The sequence below is a fragment of the Castor canadensis genome, chromosome 13, assembly GCF_047511655.1.
Source record: "Castor canadensis chromosome 13, mCasCan1.hap1v2, whole genome shotgun sequence".
In the NCBI taxonomy this organism is placed as follows: Eukaryota; Metazoa; Chordata; class Mammalia; order Rodentia; family Castoridae; genus Castor; species Castor canadensis.
This window is the reverse complement of record NC_133398.1, coordinates 71515085-71533603: the sequence shown is the minus strand read 5'-3', so window position 1 is coordinate 71533603 and position 18519 is coordinate 71515085. Positions and strand designations below refer to the sequence as shown.

At 43.5% G+C, this 18519-nt stretch overlaps 1 protein-coding gene across 10 annotated transcripts in view; it reads right to left on the bottom strand.

Annotated features, from left to right (window-relative positions):
• Nucleotides 1-18519, bottom strand: part of Tjp2 (tight junction protein 2) — a 120142-nt gene that overhangs the window by 29933 nt on the left and 71690 nt on the right. For 4 of the 10 annotated variants that reach the window (XM_074051999.1, XM_074051996.1, XM_074051997.1 and 1 more), the window contains 3 exons: nucleotides 5859-5915; nucleotides 4618-4742; nucleotides 906-1008 (listed from right to left, as the gene is read on the bottom strand). In XM_074051999.1, the coding sequence (XP_073908100.1) occupies nucleotides 906-1008; nucleotides 4618-4742; nucleotides 5859-5903 (273 nt within the window). In that variant the 5' untranslated portion in view covers nucleotides 5904-5915. Of the gene's footprint in view, nucleotides 1-905; nucleotides 1009-4617; nucleotides 4743-5858; nucleotides 5916-11487; nucleotides 11577-16574; nucleotides 16721-18519 lie in introns of those variants that run through there. The other 6 variants (XM_074051992.1, XM_074051994.1, XM_074051998.1 and 3 more) reach the window with 4 other exon arrangements.

Below are 18519 nucleotides of genomic sequence, written 5' to 3'. Positions count from 1 at the left end.
CATAGCATCTGAAGTTGAGGCCAACCTGAACTGAGATGGTAAGATCCTATCTCAAAGTTTAAAAAAAAAAAATCCACAAGAGCTGGGGATGTATCTCAGTAGTAGAGAGCTAGTCTAGCATGTGCAAAGCCCTGGGCTCCATACCCAGCAGAGCAAAAATGGAAGAAGAGGAGGAAGAACAATAACAAAACATTCAATGTCCCCTTAAACTAAAAACTGTTCCAACCAACTCACTAAGCCCCAGGCTTCTCATGTAGAACCAGGGACAATAAAAACCTCACAGGGTTAAAATAAAGTATGACAATGCTGCTAAGCTTCACAATACCTCCAAATGTGAAAATCTCCACAGGCCTTAACTTAGGGAAATCAAATGAAATTACACTAAGTGAGACATTCTATACATAACTGCCTGGAGTCTTCCAAAGTTAATGCCATGGGGTAGGCTGTGTGTGGCATTCTAGATTAAAAAGGACAAAAGACATAACCAAATACAAAGAAGTGAACTTGGATCCTGGAAAAAGAAGGAAAAAAGTCTATCAGAGACATGTTAAGAGATGGACTGGATAGCAGTTGGCACTGCAGTTACTAATTTTCTTAGATATGACAATAGCATTATAGTATCAAGAACATCCTTCTCCTTAGGAGATCACATTGCAGCAAGCAGCACTGTGAACTGTCATGGCGTCTGCAACTTTTCTCAGGTCAGAGAATCACTGGCCCTGGCAGAGGGACAAGGAAAGGCCTTGAAGATGCATCTTTACATCATCCAATAACATCACCCTCCAAAAGTACCAAAGATCCGAGAAGTTAGTGGGTTATATAATTCTGTCAAGCAACTGGTAATTTTCTTCTGGGCATAAAAACAAAATGCTCTTGAGGAAGCCCAAAGCGAACCCAGGACTTACAATGGCAGCGACCTTCCCGCTTTTCCTCAGCTGCTGGACTGCAAATGAGTGTAGCACATCCTCCATGGGAGTGCCGTTAACCATGACCACCCTGTCATTTTCTCTGGAGACAAGAAATAAAAATGGGTGGTGAAAAACTCCCCTCTTCTCACCATGAATCGTTTAGATAGAACAGAAGCACTAAAGTGGCCTGAACTGCTTATTAAGCGGCTTAGTGTCTGATGACTTCCAAGGCTCAGTCAACTTGGGCTGAGTTCTTCTGAGAAAAGGACCTGGGAGCCTCACAGTTCAGTATTCTTTCTTTTTCTTTTAAATTTTTTTATTCCTAGTATTGCATACTTTTTTTTTATTATTGTGGTTATATATATGTATCACATAAAATTTACCATTCCACATCAAGTACACTCAACTGCTATGCAACCATCACCCCCACTCACCTCCAGAACTTATTCATTACCCCAAACTGAACCATCAGGCTCATCAATTGTAACTCTCCATTCCTCCCTCCACACAGCCCTGTAACATCATTCTATTGTCTGTCCTTATGAGTATCACAAACCTAGGGACCTCATAGAAGGCAGATCATACAAGTCTGTCCTTTTGTGTCTGGCTTATGTTTCACTTAACATAAAGTTTCCAAGATTTGTCCATGCTTTAGGCATGCATCAGAACGCTACTTTTTTTTTCTACTTTTCTCATCTTCTTTCCTTTTTCTTAGTATATATTAACTGTACAAAGGGATTTCATTGTGATATTTCCATACATGCATATAAATGAACTGCGATCAAATTCACTCCCTTTATTATTCTTATGTCCCTCCCTTTTAAAATGAATTTTGACAGGTTTCATTATTTTATTTTCAAGCATGCATATGAAGTACTTTAATTATATTCACCCTCTTTCACCTCCCTCACTCATTCTCCACCTCCTCCCAGCAGTCCCCCCCGCCCATTTTACACTCTGTCATTCTTTATGTCTAGATTCTGCATATGTGAGAGAACACACAACATTTGTTTTTCTCGGTCTGGCTTATTTCACTTAACATGATTTCCTAAACCATTTTCTCGCAAGCAACATAATTTCATCCTTCCTATGGCAGAATAATACTCCATTATGTATGTGTGGGGTGTGCGTCTGTGTGTGTGTAAAATTATTTTTACCCATTTATCCGTTGGTGGACAGCTAGGCTGATTCCATAGTTTGGCCATTGTGAATAGTGCTACGATAAAATGGGTGTGCAGGTGTCTCTACTGTATGCCAACTTACATTCCATCAGATATATGCCCAAGAGTGGCACAGCAGAATCATTTGGTGGTTCTATCTTCAGGCTATTAAGGACCTCCATACTGCTTTCCATAGTGGCTGCACTATTGTACATTCCCACCAACAGTGTATAAAGGTTGATCCCACAATCCCCCCGTTCACCAACGTTTGTTATCTGTTTTCTTGATGGTAGCTATCCTGACTAGGGTGAGATGGAGTCTCAGTGTAGTTGGATTTGCTTTTCCTTCATGGCTAAGGGTGCTGAACACTTTTTCATGTATTTATTAGCCATTTGTACTTCTTCTTCTGAGAACTGTCCAATTAATTTCTCTATTTATTAATTGGAATGCTTGTCCTTTTGGTGTTTAATTTTTAGAACTCTTTATATTTTCTGAATATTAACTCTTTATCTGATAAGTACCTTCAAAGATTCTCTCCCATTCTTCAGGCTGTCTTTTGATTCTGGTAGCTGTTTCCTTTGCTATGCAGAAGCTTTTTAATTTGATATGATTCCATTTGTTAATTCCTGCTACTATTTCCTGAGTTATTGGAGGCACAGTCAGAAAAGTGTCTATGCTATATCTTCAAGGGTCTTCCCTATGTTTTCCTGTGGTAGTTTCAAAGTTGTGGGCCTTACATTTAGGTCTTTGATCCATTTTGAATTCAGTTTTGTACAGGGTGTCTAGTTTCAGTCTTCTACATGTGAATATTCAGTTTTCCTTTCAATACCAGGTGTTAAAGAGGCTGTCTTTTTTCCAATATATGTTTTTGGCACCTTTGTTCAGAATCAGGTAGCTGGATTGTGTGTACTGGGTGGAAAGAGGCCTGCTGCCTTTCCAATACCACAGGGTCACTCCAGGAGAAACCTAGTAATGGGACACCAATAGGAATTTTTATATCTGTCCTGTTAGCAACATGCATGGTGGGCTTCAGAAAGGCTACAAACACACTCCTGATATAGGAGGATATCCACTCATGCTTCTTTAAAGGGAAGGGGGTCAAGAGCTTGCCTAAGATTCCCCAAGAAAATGTAAGACCATATAATCCTACTGCTTCAGCTCATCCCAAAAATTATTTTAAAGTTTACACTGCTCTGTACGAAAGACTACTATCCATAGGACCACAGAGACTTTTTTTGTGGGGGGTGTGGGGTGGGGTGGGTGGGGGGCACTGATACCAGTGTTTGAACTCAGGTGCTCTACCACTTGAGTCATACCCCCAGCCCTTTTATGCTTTAGTTATTTTCAGGTAGAGTGTTGTATTTTTGCCTGGGGCCAATCTCAGACTATGGTCCTCCTACCTACAGCCTCCCATGTAGCTGGGATGACAGGCGAGCACCACCATACGTGGCTGGAGTGTTGAGATGAGGATTTCACTTTTTGCCTGGTCTGGCTCCAAACCTTGATGCTCCTGATCTCTGCCTTCTGAGTAGCTGGGATTACAGGTACCCAGCCAGCCATAGATACTTGAAGTGCCAACAGAACCTCAACTTTTAAGTTACCTGACCAATGCAACCATATAATTAACTTTAGATTCTGCCCAGAAGTTATCTGGAGGAAAGTCAGGCATGTGTGTTTTAAAATGGCATTATCTCTTCAAGGCAGAAGACTGGCAATTGGAAAAGTTGTGCTGTCTTGTAATGAATTTTCCCAATATTTGCATCCCTCTTATAAATAAAGACCATCTCTAAGCCCAAGCATCGTTTCCTCCTCCTCCCCGCTCCCTCTTCCTCTTCCTCTTATATTAGTGTGGTGCTAAGGATAAAACCCAAGTTCTTGTGCATGCACTAAATTCCTAAACAATATAAACTGAAACAAGCAAAAATAATGTTTGACAGACATGGGGGTGGGGGGAAGGTGCCTATTTTAATCTCTGTGATGGTTCATCTTGATTGTCAACTTTTTGGATTGAGACACATCAAGGAGATTCATGACGCACACCTCTGGGTTTGTGTGGGGTTTCCAGAGAGGAGTCACTAAGCGGGGACACCTACCCTGAATGCGGGTGCACTGTCCCATAGGCTGGGGTCCTGGATGGAGTAATGGAATAAAAGGGGGAAAGCCTGGAACAGAGGCATTCCCTGTCTGTGCCACCACACCCTCCCCTCACCATGATGGGCTGAAACTGTTGAAATTGTGAGCCAAAATAAAGAGTTTCTCTCCTTAAATTGTTTTCTTGGGTTTTGTGACAGTGACAAAAAGTCTGACAATCAGAAATGCTTGCTCCCTAGGAGTGGTATTTATAACCATCTTCCTAAGGAGAACTGCTGCCTCCTGCTCCAAAGTCTGCACGTTCCCCAAGCTGTGGGGATTGCCAATACATTGTTGTTGTGGTCTCCATTCCCACTGAAAACTTCAAATGTTACAAAGAAGTGTTCTGATTCGCATCCTCGAAAGCACCCTGTCTAGTGTCCACTGGTGGGGCCGGGGAAGGGAGGAAGGAGACTCACTGAAGAAGGCCATCAGCAGGTCCACCTGGCAGTACATCTGAAATGACGATGGATGTTTCTCCATTTTCAAAGTGGGGGTTGTCTCGGCCTCCAGACACTGCGATTCCAAACCCTCTCTTAGAATCCTGTTTATTGGCGTTAGGAGAAAAATGGAAAATCCTTCTATAAGTGGCTTTCAGGATTTATTACAAGCACTCAATAAAATAAAGGTCAAATCAATAAGCAGAGACGGCTCAGGAACAGATGGGTGTACAGAAACAAATGAAAAACGAAATTGAAGCATAGTTGTAGTCAGCTGACAGGCTTAGAAAAGGAAAGCCCTTATCTAAAAGAAACAGCCTGGGAAAGCTGGAAAAGATTGACAGTGCAGACTGGAGTTATCACAAGAAGCTGGCAGGAGAAGGAAGTAATGTCTTCTGTCCAAACAGGAACGTGCTGCTCAAAACACTATCTGTACCAGTTTGTATCACGTTGGACTCAGCTGGAACAACATTAAAAACTGAAATTGTTCCAAAACTGAATTTTTAAAGTATATCTTTAATGCCATGTTAGATGAGCTAGTGGTTTCATTTTAATTTAGGATAAAGAAGGACACAGACTTTAAAGATTAAAAAAAATCTAAGCTGAGCACCAGTGGCTCCTACCTGTAATCCTAGCTACTTAGGAGGTGGAAATAGGGAGGATCACTATTTGAGGCCAGCCTGGGCAAATAGTTTATAAGTAAATAAATAAATAAATTTGCCTCCCTGAACTTGGGAGGCAGAGGCAGAAGAATGGAGGACACCTGACACAAAAACAAAAAACAAACAAAATAAAATCTGAACATAAAAAATTTGTATTAAGATCTTGTGAGAAAATAAAGCACTAAACCTTTTCCTATGTGCATCGAGGATGGGAATTAAAGATTTACATCCACGACTGGCCCAGCAGTGTCTACAAGTGAACTCAGATAATATATAAACCTAATTCATTTCAGGGCTTAAAAACCTAAGCCTGGGGTCATCCACAAAATATGGGTATGTGTGGCAGTGTAATCCTAAATCAGGGCTGATGGTATGAAAATCTCCTCAGAGAATAGAAGAGAATTTTCAGCCCCAAGGAAAAGTTCCTGCATGGAGCACACTAGGTGTATTGATTACAATTACAAAGTCAAAACAGGCTGGCTTGTCATCTATTAATATAGCTTTGAATCTGGCAGTGCCACTACCCAGCACCTGGCTCATGAAATATGCACAACTCACCTTTTGTAGGGTCACAGTGTACTGTTCCCATACCAGCTCCTCCATGCCTGGGGCCTGCTGGAGAACAAGCAAAACCAACTTAATCAAAACCACAAACATCAGTGCTAGAAATGAAACTAGAATTCAAAAATGCTTCACTGTGAAGTCCAACTCACACTTCCTATATGCCCAAAAGTGGGTGTTCACAATATTTCGTTATTTTATAAAACTTGCCTTCCATGAAAGTGGCTTAACACTGGAAAATTTAGTGACATACACAGTGAGAGAAAGACCCCAAGAAAAGGTGAAATGTTAAGTGCTGACCCCTTATCATCACCACTCCGAAACACTGACCTCACAGAACCTCTTCAATAAATATTCAATAAATGTACAAAAACAAGTGTCAGACTAGATAGCTAGATAGAGATATCCAGCTATCTATATTCTAATAGAGACTATCTAACTCAGAAGGACACATAGCAATCTAATTATATAAACAAAAAGCATTGCTGGACTAATATACAAGCTAAGATGATTTAAGAAAATTATCTAGCTCTACGTAGAGCAAATTTATTCACTCAGTTGGCCAATCCTGCACGGATTCTAAGGGGAGAGACAGACAGGAAGGGAGCTCAGCACAAAAGACAATGATACACACTGATGCACTTGGGAGCAGAAGGTTAAGAAAAGGCAATTTTGTTTACACAGAGGCTAGATACAGAGCCTAATGTTGAAAGAACAGAACTGCACTCACAGGGAGAGGAATTTAGGATTCTTTTAGTGTCCCTTCCCTCTATGTACTCACTTCTGGGACATTCCCTTGACAAATACCATTGGGCTCCAAGAGATCAAGAGTTCTCAAAGATTAAAAAAATACCATTCAAATCACATCCAGAACTAAAAAGAAAACAAATAAACAAAGGTGGAGGAGGGTAGGCACCGCCAGAAGGGCACACTGCTGAGGTGGACAGAAAGCATTATCATAACAACGCAGCACATAAACGTTCTGAAATATCACTACGTACATTACATCAAACTCCCCAGTTACTTCCATTCATCACCACCAATATTTTGGGGGGGAGAGGGTGGCAACAGTACCGGGATTTGAACTCAGGGCCTCACACTCCCTAGGAAGGTGATCTACCGCTTGAGACACGCCCCACCCTCACCCCTCAGCCCTTTTTAGCTTTAGTTTTCAGATAGGGTCTCCCGTTCTTGCCCAGGATTGGACTCAGACTGTGATCCTCCTACCTATGCCTTCCTGGTAGGTGTGGACCACAGGCTCACTCACACTAACACCTGGCTTGTTGGTTGAGATGGGGTTTTACTAACTTTTTACCTAGGCTGGCCTCAAACCATGATCCTTCCAATCTCTGCGGTGATTAGTGAGGATGGAAGACATAAGCCACCACGGTACCTGGCCTCAATTTTTTTTTGGGGGGGTGGGATGCTGAGGAATCAAACCCAAGGTCTTGCACATGCTAGGCAAGCACTTTTGCACTGAGCTATGCCTCCAGCTTTATTTTCTGATTTTAAAAAGCAACACTGTTCCCAGAAGTCTGTATAATCTTTTTCTCCTCCTCAGCACTGGGGACTGAACTCTGGGCCTTGAGTTTGCTAGGCAAGTGCTATGCCACTTGAGCCATGACCCCAGTCTGAGGATATGTAAGTTAAAAAATAAGGACTGGCAGAGTGGCTCAAGTAAAATGTATGCCTTGCAAGTGGGAGGCCCTTTGTTCAAACCCCAATACCATCAAAATAAGTTGTTTTGATGACAGTGAATTCAGAAATTATTTTTATCTCTCATTCACCTTTGTCTTGCCTCCTAGAACACAGTGTCTGGCATACAGTGTAAGTTTTTTCTTTTTAATAAGCCAGATGGGTACACTATTTACCATTCAATGAAAATGAACAAGTAAGGTACCGATTTCTACTATTTTTAAGTAGAAGGAAATTTCTATTAAATTCAGCCTCTCTCCCTCTCTCTTGGTGGACTTTGTGAGGCGTGTGCTCTACGCTGAGCTGTATCCCCAGCTCTGCTTCTTCTACTGCACACTTGAGGTACTTAGGCTGCACATCAGTGCCTATGGTCCGGTTTTTGAGGTGTGCTTTAGAGCCATCCTCTAGGGAATTTTACCAAGTCTAAAATGGCATTTTCCAACACATGCCAATATAACACACATTTCTCAGATTTCAATACAATTTTATAGTAGAACATTTTCTTAAAGGAAAACTGCAAGCAGAAACCCAATGGAGCCCTTGCAGTAGGTGGTCCATAGACCATTCGAGGTCCTTGCCACCTTCAGTTTTGGATGAGGCCTTAGTAAAACTAATCACTCTGACCATCTGGACATGACCTTATGAGCTTTTCCAAGCTTGCCTTCTCAGTCCCTTCCTGAACCTAACACTGTCAAATTCCAACAAAGAAAATAAAAAATACAGATGCCAACTCCCCTGCACATTAGAAAAATCATTACAAAGCATGCTCCCTCTAAAACTTATTTTAACATCATCAAAAAATTTCTAATCAACACCATGAGACTCACCCCTAGGATGAAGCAATGCTATGGGTGGGGGCAGCACGAGTGTCCACAAAGGGAGTGATATTTGGGTTTGATGAAGGTTATAAGGATATTGAAAGTAACTATTTAAGCTGGGTGAGGTGGTTCACACCTGTAATCAAAGTATTAGAAGGACTGACACGGGAGGATCTTGGGTTCCAGGCTGCCTGAGCTACACAGTGAGGCCCTGTCTGAAAAAAAGAGAAAGGGGCGGGGGAAAGGGGGAAGGGACGAAGGGAGGAAGGGAGGAGGGAAGGAAGAGATGAAGGAATTATTTAACTCCCATTATTTTTTTTAAGACTTTTCACACTATAGGAAAAAGATTAGAAGAACAGAAATGAAAAACTATTAAATTTCCCAAGAAGCTGTGGTATTATAGGAAGATATTTTTATATTCACTTCTTATCATTTAGCCAAATTATCATGTATCATTTAGCCAAACAGATGAGTTGCTAATTACAAAATTTTATTTTTAAAATGTTGCTCAAGGAGAATGAACCTGGCTTTTGAAATTCACAGTCCCCCTATAATCTCTGACAGAAGACAGTACTGTCTGTGCCACTGGCAAGGGTTGTTGAAATTAAATTTGCAGTGAGAGGATTAGTGTCCCACCACTGGCAATAGGGCTCAAGTCAATTTTCAGTCAATCAGACCTTGCCATTATACCTGGTGGCTGAGGCACTCACCAACCTGGTATGAAACTGATCAGACTCCAAAGAAGCTGTGTCCTATCTTGGTTAACAGGTTGAGATATTAGCCATTTAGCTACATAAACGTCATATTAAAAGAATATACTGTCTGATGAACTACAAATCTTAAATTTTACAAATAAAATACAAAATCTTAAATTTTAAAGGTGGGGAAATTGGGGTGGAAATCAATTTTAAGGGGCTGAAGGTTTAGCTTAGTGGTACAGCACATGTTTTGCACATATAGGCCCTAGGTTTGATTCCTAGCATCAAAAATAAACAAAGAAATTGAACAAAATTTAATAGCCCCTCTGAACATTACTGTGTATATTCAGTCCACAGAACTGTAACTTTTTTTGCAAAGGTCTCCCAAAGAACCCTTTATTTGTTCATTCATTCATTCATTGAAAAATATTTCTGGAGCATCCACTGTGTGCCAAGCATGTGGTTTGAGACACTCAACTTGAAAATGGTTAAAATGGTAAATTTTGTTAGGCATTTTTACAATAAATAAGCCAACAAAACTGATGTTCTGTTTACATATATGCATATGTTGTATGTATGTATGTACATGATAAAACTAAGTAAAAAGCAAGTTCAGGATGAAGTGGTGTGGGAGAGAGGCAGAGGGTGAGGTGGGAAGGGACACAAAGGGCCCTGGTGTTTGACATCTTGGTGACAGCCTATGGGTGTGTGTGATGAGTCGCAGCATTAATTGCCCATGCTTAATTCACTTATGGGTACCCAATCATTTCCTAAGTTAAAAGCCAGGAAGGGAAGGGAAAGGAATGAAGGGACACTCCATTCCTGGCCAAGGACCTGGTCACCAATGACAGGTGCAGTTCCAATTTTGCAAAATGAAAGAGCAGAATAAAGCGTAATGATTTTGAGTGGAAGGGAGAGCAGGCTGGCTGGGGATTGAGGGGATGGGGGGAGCACAGGTGGAGATGAAGCCAGGTTCAGGGGAGCAGCGGGGCCCAGAAGACTCCAAGGTACATTTTCAACCTCAGGGCCAAGATTGCACCCGTCAGGAGAATCTTCAGTGTGCTTTCTAGCATTTTTTTCTGATCGCTTTTACTATTCATGTAAGCAGTGTTGGTGTCACTGTCCTCTGCGTTACTGTGAGTCATCCCTAGGTGCTGTGGACAGTTAGAAAGGAACTATTTGTCTATTATAGTAAAAAGCTCTGTGTTAACAGGAAGGTATTCCAGCAAAGAAAGAGGAGAAAGCGATTAAGGCAAATCGTTATTTGATCTAACTGTTTTTAAAATAGTTTTTTTTTTTTAAATTCTCCACTTTTTACACAGCTTCTTTCCTGTGGAGAACCTCAGCCAAAGAGATAAAAATCCAACCAATATTGCATAAAGAACAAGGAAACATATTGAAGCCAAGCACAAAGCAGACACCAGTCTTTACTGCCTCAAGTCTCTCTAATGGGCAACTTTTAGGTTCTATTGTCCCGAAACTGCTGCTCCCCAGTGACAGAAGCTGGAGCTAAAAACGAAGACTAGAAAAAGCTGTCCATTAAGAACATGCTTCCTATCAATGTGAGTCAACGACCTGTATAGCGATCCTTATCTCAACCAGCAAAAACCCTTGTTCCTTCCTATTATTGCTTATACTCTCTCTACAACAAAATTAGAAATAAGGGCAAAATAGTTTCTGCTGGGTATTGAGGGGGTGGGGGGGAGAGGGAGGGAGCGGAGTGGGTGGTAAGGGAGGGGGTGGGGGCAGGGGGGAGAAATGACCCAAGCCTTGTATGCACATATGAATAATAAAAGAAAAAGAAAAAAGAACATGCTTCCTCAAAGTCCCAAGCCTGAAAGTAAGATTTACATGCTAAATACTATGCTCAAACTACTAAGAGAAGAAAACGTGAAAGCTGTCTCCGCCTATAATCTATAAGTCTAGACCTAGGAATAAGAATATAGATCTCTAGGCTGGCAGAGTGGCTCAGATGGTAAGAGCGCCTGCTCAGGAAGCGTGAGGTCCTGAGTTCAAGCCCCGCTACCACAAAAAGATAGAAAGATTTCTGCATTATAAGAAAGCAAAAACTGCTATCCCCAAACACGAAATTCTCAAATACAAACAAACATAGAAATGATAGTATGTTAATCATCTATACTCAGGTAGCAAGACCAAGCTAAGAGAGTGCCAGTGCAGGGAAAACGGCAGCCTTTGACTCCCAAATCCAGTTAAGCGGCTATCAATCTTGCCTAGCTCTGCTGGAAATAGTCAAGTTTTTAAAACCCCACCACAGACTACAATCCACAGTCTTCAATCTCACCATTTGTTACTGAAAGCTGCCAGAGCACAAATAAAGCTGAGGATAAAGGAGTCACTGTGAGAGGGGGTTGCTCCCCTCCCTTCTTGCAAAGAAAGAAGGGAAAGAAAGCTTACAGGACTCACGCGGCCTTTCAGTCTCCCCAGCTTTCTAATGGCCTGGCCCCACATCCTGTGGAGGCACTGAGCAGTCTTCACGCCTCTGCAGCTGAGGGGCGGGCCACTGTCTACCTCCCAGGCTGCCCACCCATTTCCATCACTCCACGTGGTTACGCGAGGCGGGCACAATAGTGGCCCACATTCCCAGCAAATCCTGTTGTCATCCTGCACGGTGCCACAGCCACACAGCAGGGACGCCAAACGCTTTGAAAAGCACCACTTGAGGACCAAAAAAGAAAGCAGTCTGGATTTGCACCACTTTACAGCTCTCTTTTCCCACTCTCTCCCCCACACGAGGGAGAGGGATGACAGCATCGGAGTAGGTATGTCTTCTAGGCGTGGAAAATGATTTAGCATTTCAGTAAAACTGAGTAAGTACAGTCCGCCCTGCATGTCCTGCATGTTCAGATATCTAAACATTAAAAAAAAAAAAAATCCCAGCACTCAGGAAGCTAAGGCAGGAGAAGCATGAGTTCAAGGCCAGCCTAGACCACATGGCAAGAAGCAAATTTGTCTGTGCTAAGTTATGTATAAACATTTTTGTCATTATCCCCTAAACAATGCACTACAGCATTTACATTACATAAGTGGTCTAGGTGATTACAGTATATGGAAGGATTGTTGTGCGGGTTACGTGCAAACACTACACCATTTTAGGTAAGAACTTGAGCTTCTGCAGACCTTGACGTCCATGGGGGTCCTGGAGCCCATCCCCCTAGGATGGTGAGGGTTGACTGTTAATGGGCGCATTTTTAGAGCAAAGCTAAGGAAGGGAATAGAGATGATGTATAACACACACCCAAAGTACAAGCCAGCTGGAAATAAACTGGTGGTGTCTCAGATAAACTGGATTGCTAATGCTACATAGAAATTAAAAGGCAGGAAGAGAGAATGTTTCACATTCTTGACGATAACTCAGGGAAGATAAGGCCTAGGCAGTTGGTACAGCCTGGAGCCAACTCAGGGACAACGCATTTGCTCGGCAAAGTTCTCTCCTTGCTTGCAAATTTAGCAGATAAAAGAGTAACAAAGAGCCCCTTTGTTCATGGGGAGAGAAGGTGAGTAAGTTCAGGATTCTGAACACTGGGAAAGATTCACGGGATGCGTGGTACTTTGGAGCTGAGGCTAGGATTTCAAAAGCCTTTGTGAGAGAAACCCACCTCTCCCTGGGCCACTGGGGCAGGAGTTAAACACTGTTCGCGTTAAGCACTCTTTTAATGTTCCCTTTTTTTTTTTTTTTTTCAGTTCCAATAGTTTGAACTCAAAGCCTCACGCTTGCTAGGCAAGCACTCAGCCACCTGAGCCACACCCACAGCCCTTTTCCATTTTCATTATTTTTTTTAAGAATGTCTCCATTTTTGTTGAGGGCCCATCCTCAGACCTTAATCCTACTACTTATAGCCTCCTACATAGCTGTGACTACAGAATCGAGCCACCACGCCTAATTTGTTGTTGAGCTGGAGTCTCGCTAAACTGTTTTTTTTCTTTGCCCAGGCTGGCCTTGAACTGCAATCCTCCCAACCTCTACCTGGATAGCTGGAATTATGGACATAGGCCCCCGTGCCCGGCCTGTATTTTTCCTATAAATGAGCTAGGATTTGGAGGCGTTAGGATAAATTGACTCCCTAGTTGACTGCTGTACACCCTTTCCTGGTATCCCAGCTGTCTTGAACAAGGACTGTCAACCAAGCAGTCAGCCAGACTGCACTCATGCCAGCACTACTGCTTTGATACTTCATGGACACCTTGAAGAAATTACCTAGTAACCACAGCTGCTTGCTCCTGAAGCATAACTCCTAGCCATCACTGCTTCAAAACAGCTTGTCCTGGACCTTTTGTGACAAAGCAAGCCTTGGTGACCATGGTTAAACCGCAGCCATTTTCACCCAAACCAGAGGGGGAGCACATCCCCTGGTTGTCCAGCCAAAGGCCCATAATTGGTGCAAACACAGTCTTTCACTTGCATGAGGATCTTTGCAGTGACTGATAGGAGTCCTTCATGAAGGACTACTGTCATTAATTGAACACCTTTGTCACACCCAGCTTCTGTTCTAACTTTTCTTAAGCATGTCTCTAATGCAATGCTTTTCCTAGTCTTTGTTTTTAGCTATGGCCTCTGTTACTGAGAAGCAACAACTTATGGACATAAAACCCAAAAGCTGCCTGTTGGAGGGACTTCAGGCAGTGAAGACTTTAGTACCTGCTTTGTGGATGGTTTTAAACGTTTTCTTACTCCTTCAGGCTGTTTGACTCGCTTTCTTTGCCAGCTGGTAGACACCCTCCTGTGCTGCCCCTAGCTTGGCAACACCAGGCCCAATTTAAAAAAAGCTTCCCTGGAGTGGTCTTTTCTTGCCTACTTTTGATTGTTATCATTGGTAGTATAGACTGAGTTAATAACACAAAGAGAAGATGGTAGAACTGGCAGTAGAGTGGTAGCAATGATGAAGGTGGCAGAGATGACAGCAGCCACCACCCTGGTGGTGACAATAACAACAGAGGCTGTAGTGACAAGAGCACAGCTGAAGAGGCCAGCTGAATAGAGCAGTTGGGCCAAAAACACTGGAAGACAGAAGCAATGGAGATTAACTAAGGCTGGGAAGAGCTGGAGACAAGAAACTGCAGGCCCTGGTCCCTGGAGCTCCAGGGAACTGCCAAGCAGTAAAAGACAGTCTCAGACACCTCAGGGTCAAGAGCTGTAACACTGTCATCATAAGGCTGAGGGTCCCAGCACCTCAGGCCTGTTTGAAAGCTGTGACACTGGCAATCCCTGCCTGCTGCTGTCCGATGCTGCTGTTCACCACTGCTGGAGGCTCAGGATTACAACAGCTGCCCGAGTGCTAGGGCTGCTGGTGGCTAATGTCCTGAGCAACAAGCCTCCCATCTGAGGGCCTACAGCCATCAGTCTCTGGCTTCTAAACTCAGCAGCAACAGACCCCTACCTCTCAGGTTGGGAGCCCTAAGCTTCCAGCCCCTAGGCCTCGGGGAGTCAAGGGCCAGGGACTCTTAGCACTGAAGAGCTTCTCCTCACCTACCCATGATGCTTATCTAGGTAGAGCAAAAGGACCCCAGCCAGATGCTCAGTAACACTGGGGAATCTCAAGGTATTCTATTTATTTATTTTGGTGGGACTTGGGTTTGAACTCAGGGCTTTGTAGTTGGTGCTCTACCACTTGAGCCAAACTCCCAGTCCATTTTGCTCTGGTTTTATTTTGGTGATAGGGTGTCTCACAAAGTATCTGCTTGGGCTGGCCTCTAACCATGGTTCTCCCTATCTCAGCCTCCCAAGTAGCTAGGACTACAGATGCCCAGCTTATTATGCAGGGCATTCTTGCTACCTGAGGAGGAAACAGACACTTCTTTCCCTCAAGGCAATGAGGGGTCACCTAGAATTTAAGGTCTCCAGATTATTTCACAGTGATTTTCAAAAGTCACAGTTTCTGGCAAGACTGAATCTTTTTTTTTAAATTGTGCTAAAAAACACAAAACAAAATTTATTATCTTAGTAGTTTCTAAGTACACAGTTCAGTAGTTACTATGGAATCAATGTATGTGTTCCCCAAAACTCATACAGTGGAACCTAAGACCCAAAGTAATAAAGAAGAGGCTGGGCTTTTGGAGATGATTAAGTCAAGAGGGATCCAGGGAATCGGCAGGATCTTTGCCCCTCCATCTCCTTCATGTGGGATGTAGCGCTTGTCTCTTCCATCTCTTCTGCCATGTGAGGCGCCATCTTGGAAGAAAAGAACACTCACCAGAGCACAAGCCTATAGGCACTTTGATGTTGGACTTCCAACCTCCAGAGCTGTGAGCAAATAAATTTCTGTTCTTCATAAATTACCTAGTTTCGGGTATTTTGTTACAGCAGCAGAAACAGACTAAACAGACTAAGACAGTAGTATATAAATGCTACTGTGTAATCAGTCTTCTGAACTCTTTTCAATTGAAACTCTGAACCCATTAAACAACTGCTATTCCTCTTCTTCCAGTCCCCAGCAACCACCATGTTACTTTTCAATGCTGAATTTGACTACGCTAGCTACATAACTCATTTAAGTGGAATTAAACAGCGTTTATCTTTCTGTGCCTGTCTCCTTCACTTAGAATGATGTCCTCAAGACTCATCCACATTGTAGTATGTGATAGAATTTCCTTCCTTTCGAAGGCTGAGGAACACTCCAGTGTGAACAAACTACATGTTCTTTGTTTGTTCATGTGGCAATGGACACCTGATTTGCTTTCACATCTTGGCTACTGTGAATAACGCTGCCATGAATGTGAGTGTGCAAAGCACATCACTACTTGTCCAGTCATTAATTGAACAGCTATTCTTCAAATGCAAGCATTACAAAATCAAATAGAAACCAAAACAAACGGTGCAGGTGGCTTATGCCTATAATCCTAGCTACCTGGGAGGCTGAGATCAAGAGGATCACAGTCTGAAGCCAGCCTGTAAAAATATTCGGGAGACCCCATCTCAACCAATCACTGGGCATGATGGCGTGTACCTGCCATCTACATGGGAAGCCTAAAATAGGAAGACTGAAGTCCATGCCAGCCTGAGCAAAAACACAGACCCTATCTCAAAAATAACCAGAGCAAAAAAGGGCAGGGGGGTATGGTTCCTGCCTAACAAGTGTGTATGGCACCTGCCTAACAAGTGTGAAGCCCTGAGTTCAAACCCCAGTACCACCAAAAGAGCAGAAAACAGAAACGTGCCAAAACAGATACCACACGCCTCAGGGAAGCCCTGTAGGTACCAGCTTCTGATCTAGTCAGGTGGACAAGGGAGGGTTTCCATGAGCAAGGGACACTGAAACCAGAAGACAAGGTTGGAAATAACGCACAGGACAAGGGGGAGGGAAAGGGGCACCAGCACAGGGCAAACACTCTGACAAAGAAAATGGGGAGGGGGGAGTAGAGCAGGCCTTTGGAACGTCAGAACATCTGCAGCCTGTTCCAATCCGCCTCTTCTACCCAGGGAATCAAGGATGTTTGGTGGATGACAGCTCCCTCTACGCAAAGATCTGATGAGCTTAGGGAAGTACCTTCTCCAAGATTCTCCACCTCATTTGCTGAACAGCAACCCCATCTGCACTGAGAGATGAATGATCCAAGCCACTGCCCTCAGGTGGTCCCAGTCGTCCACAGTGGATGAGTAAGTGGGAGAGGGTGCACAAGTAATTACGACTCAGTCAATACAACAGCAGCCGGATACACGAGGCTCCTTTGTTCAACAAATTCTCTCTGGTACCCAAGCAGACAGGCACAGCTGCAGATGCTGAGCGACATGAGCCAAGTCCTTCCCTCACAGGGAGGGTTTTAGCAGAGGAAAGAGACAATAAATAGTAAACATGACAGTCTCAGGTAGTATGCCATGGATGTGAGAATGGAAATAATTAATTGTAAGGAAGTCTGAACAGAATTCCCAGAGAGGGAACAGCAAATGCAAAGGCCCTGAGGTGGGAAACAAGTTTAGAATCTTCACTAAAGAAAAAAGGCTATGGGGGCTGGGTAGGGTGATGGGGTAATAGCAAGAACAGGAAACATGAAACTGGCGGCACAGGCTGAGTAGGAGCTGGCGTAGAGGGAGATGCACACCCACCACCAGGGGGTGCTGTCTCCCATGTGAATTTTATGCAAGCTCTGTTCTGAAGGATGACTAAGTTGCCAGAGGGGTGGGTATTCTGCGTGGAGGGCACAGCATGTCCGGGCAGTGAACGATTTAATAACATGAGACGGACGGCACAGATGAATGTGTGGAAGTACCTCAATGCACAGCTTGGGAACCTTAAAACACGCCTGCCCAGAAACAGGAGACATGATATTAGAAGTGCTGGAATGGAAAGAAGCCACCCTGGGGCTTAGCAGCACCCATCCCTAGTTTCCAAATAGAGATGCTGACCCAGATGGTTTCCTCAGTTCACTGCCAACAGAGATGGGATCTGAAACTGGTGAATGACTCCAGAATCCCTTCTTTTCTTTGTGCAAGATGTGATGCAAGCTTTGCACTCTGACTCCTTGGTAGATGGAAGGACAGCTAGAAAGGAGGAAAGAAATGAGGGAGGAAAGGAAAGATGGAAGAGCAAAGCAGGAAAAAGGGATGGAGCATAGCTCTGTGGTAGAGTACATGGCTAACATGCCTGAGGCCCTGGGTTAAGTGAGAGGAGGGAGAGAGAGAGAGAGAGAGAGAGAGAGAGAGAGAGAGAGAGACTGAGATATTTTACAGGTTTTCTGACAGGTCATCAGAATTATTAAGACAAGATCCCAGAGCAATTGCTGAATAGCACTAGAGTTACTCTGTTTTTGTTTTGCTTTTTTGCCCATTGTCTTGCATTTATGGTAAATTTTCAGCGTACATTTAAACAAATAATAAAGAATTGGGAAAGGATGACAGCTGGCATGGGACACCATCTGTAAGTTTTGAAAGTGGTTGTGCTAACATAGAAATAGTAATGAACTCCAACTCCAGAACAGACTCCTAGACAAGACTCTGCTCAATGCACCTGTGAGCTTGGGCACCCACTCGATTCCATGGCACCACGGACATCACCCATTTCACAGATGGAATGAGGCAACTCCCAGGAAAGCATTCTGTAAAATCCAGGCCCATAAGTCTTCAAGTGGTGGGGAGGGGTTGGCATAAGTCTCCTCCATGGTGGCTGTCTAACACAGCATGGGAGTGTGAGCCTGGTAAGCATCACCAGCTCCCTGCCCACTGCCCAAGCTCTGTGACCTGGAACATTCACTAGGTGATGCTCTGTCACCTCATCTGTCGAAATACTCTACCCTACTGGAACTGTGGGACCTGACTGGAAGTGCTGCTGTACAGAACTTGCTCAGCGGCCATGGCAGAAAAAGTAGCATTGCCAATAAAGGTCCCATTGTGAATACTGCAGCAGGTATGGCGAGCAATCCCAGGTAGCAATGGTTTGTTTTCTTTCTTTCAGAAGGTCATTAAGAACACATCATGGAATCCAAGAGAACTGAAAA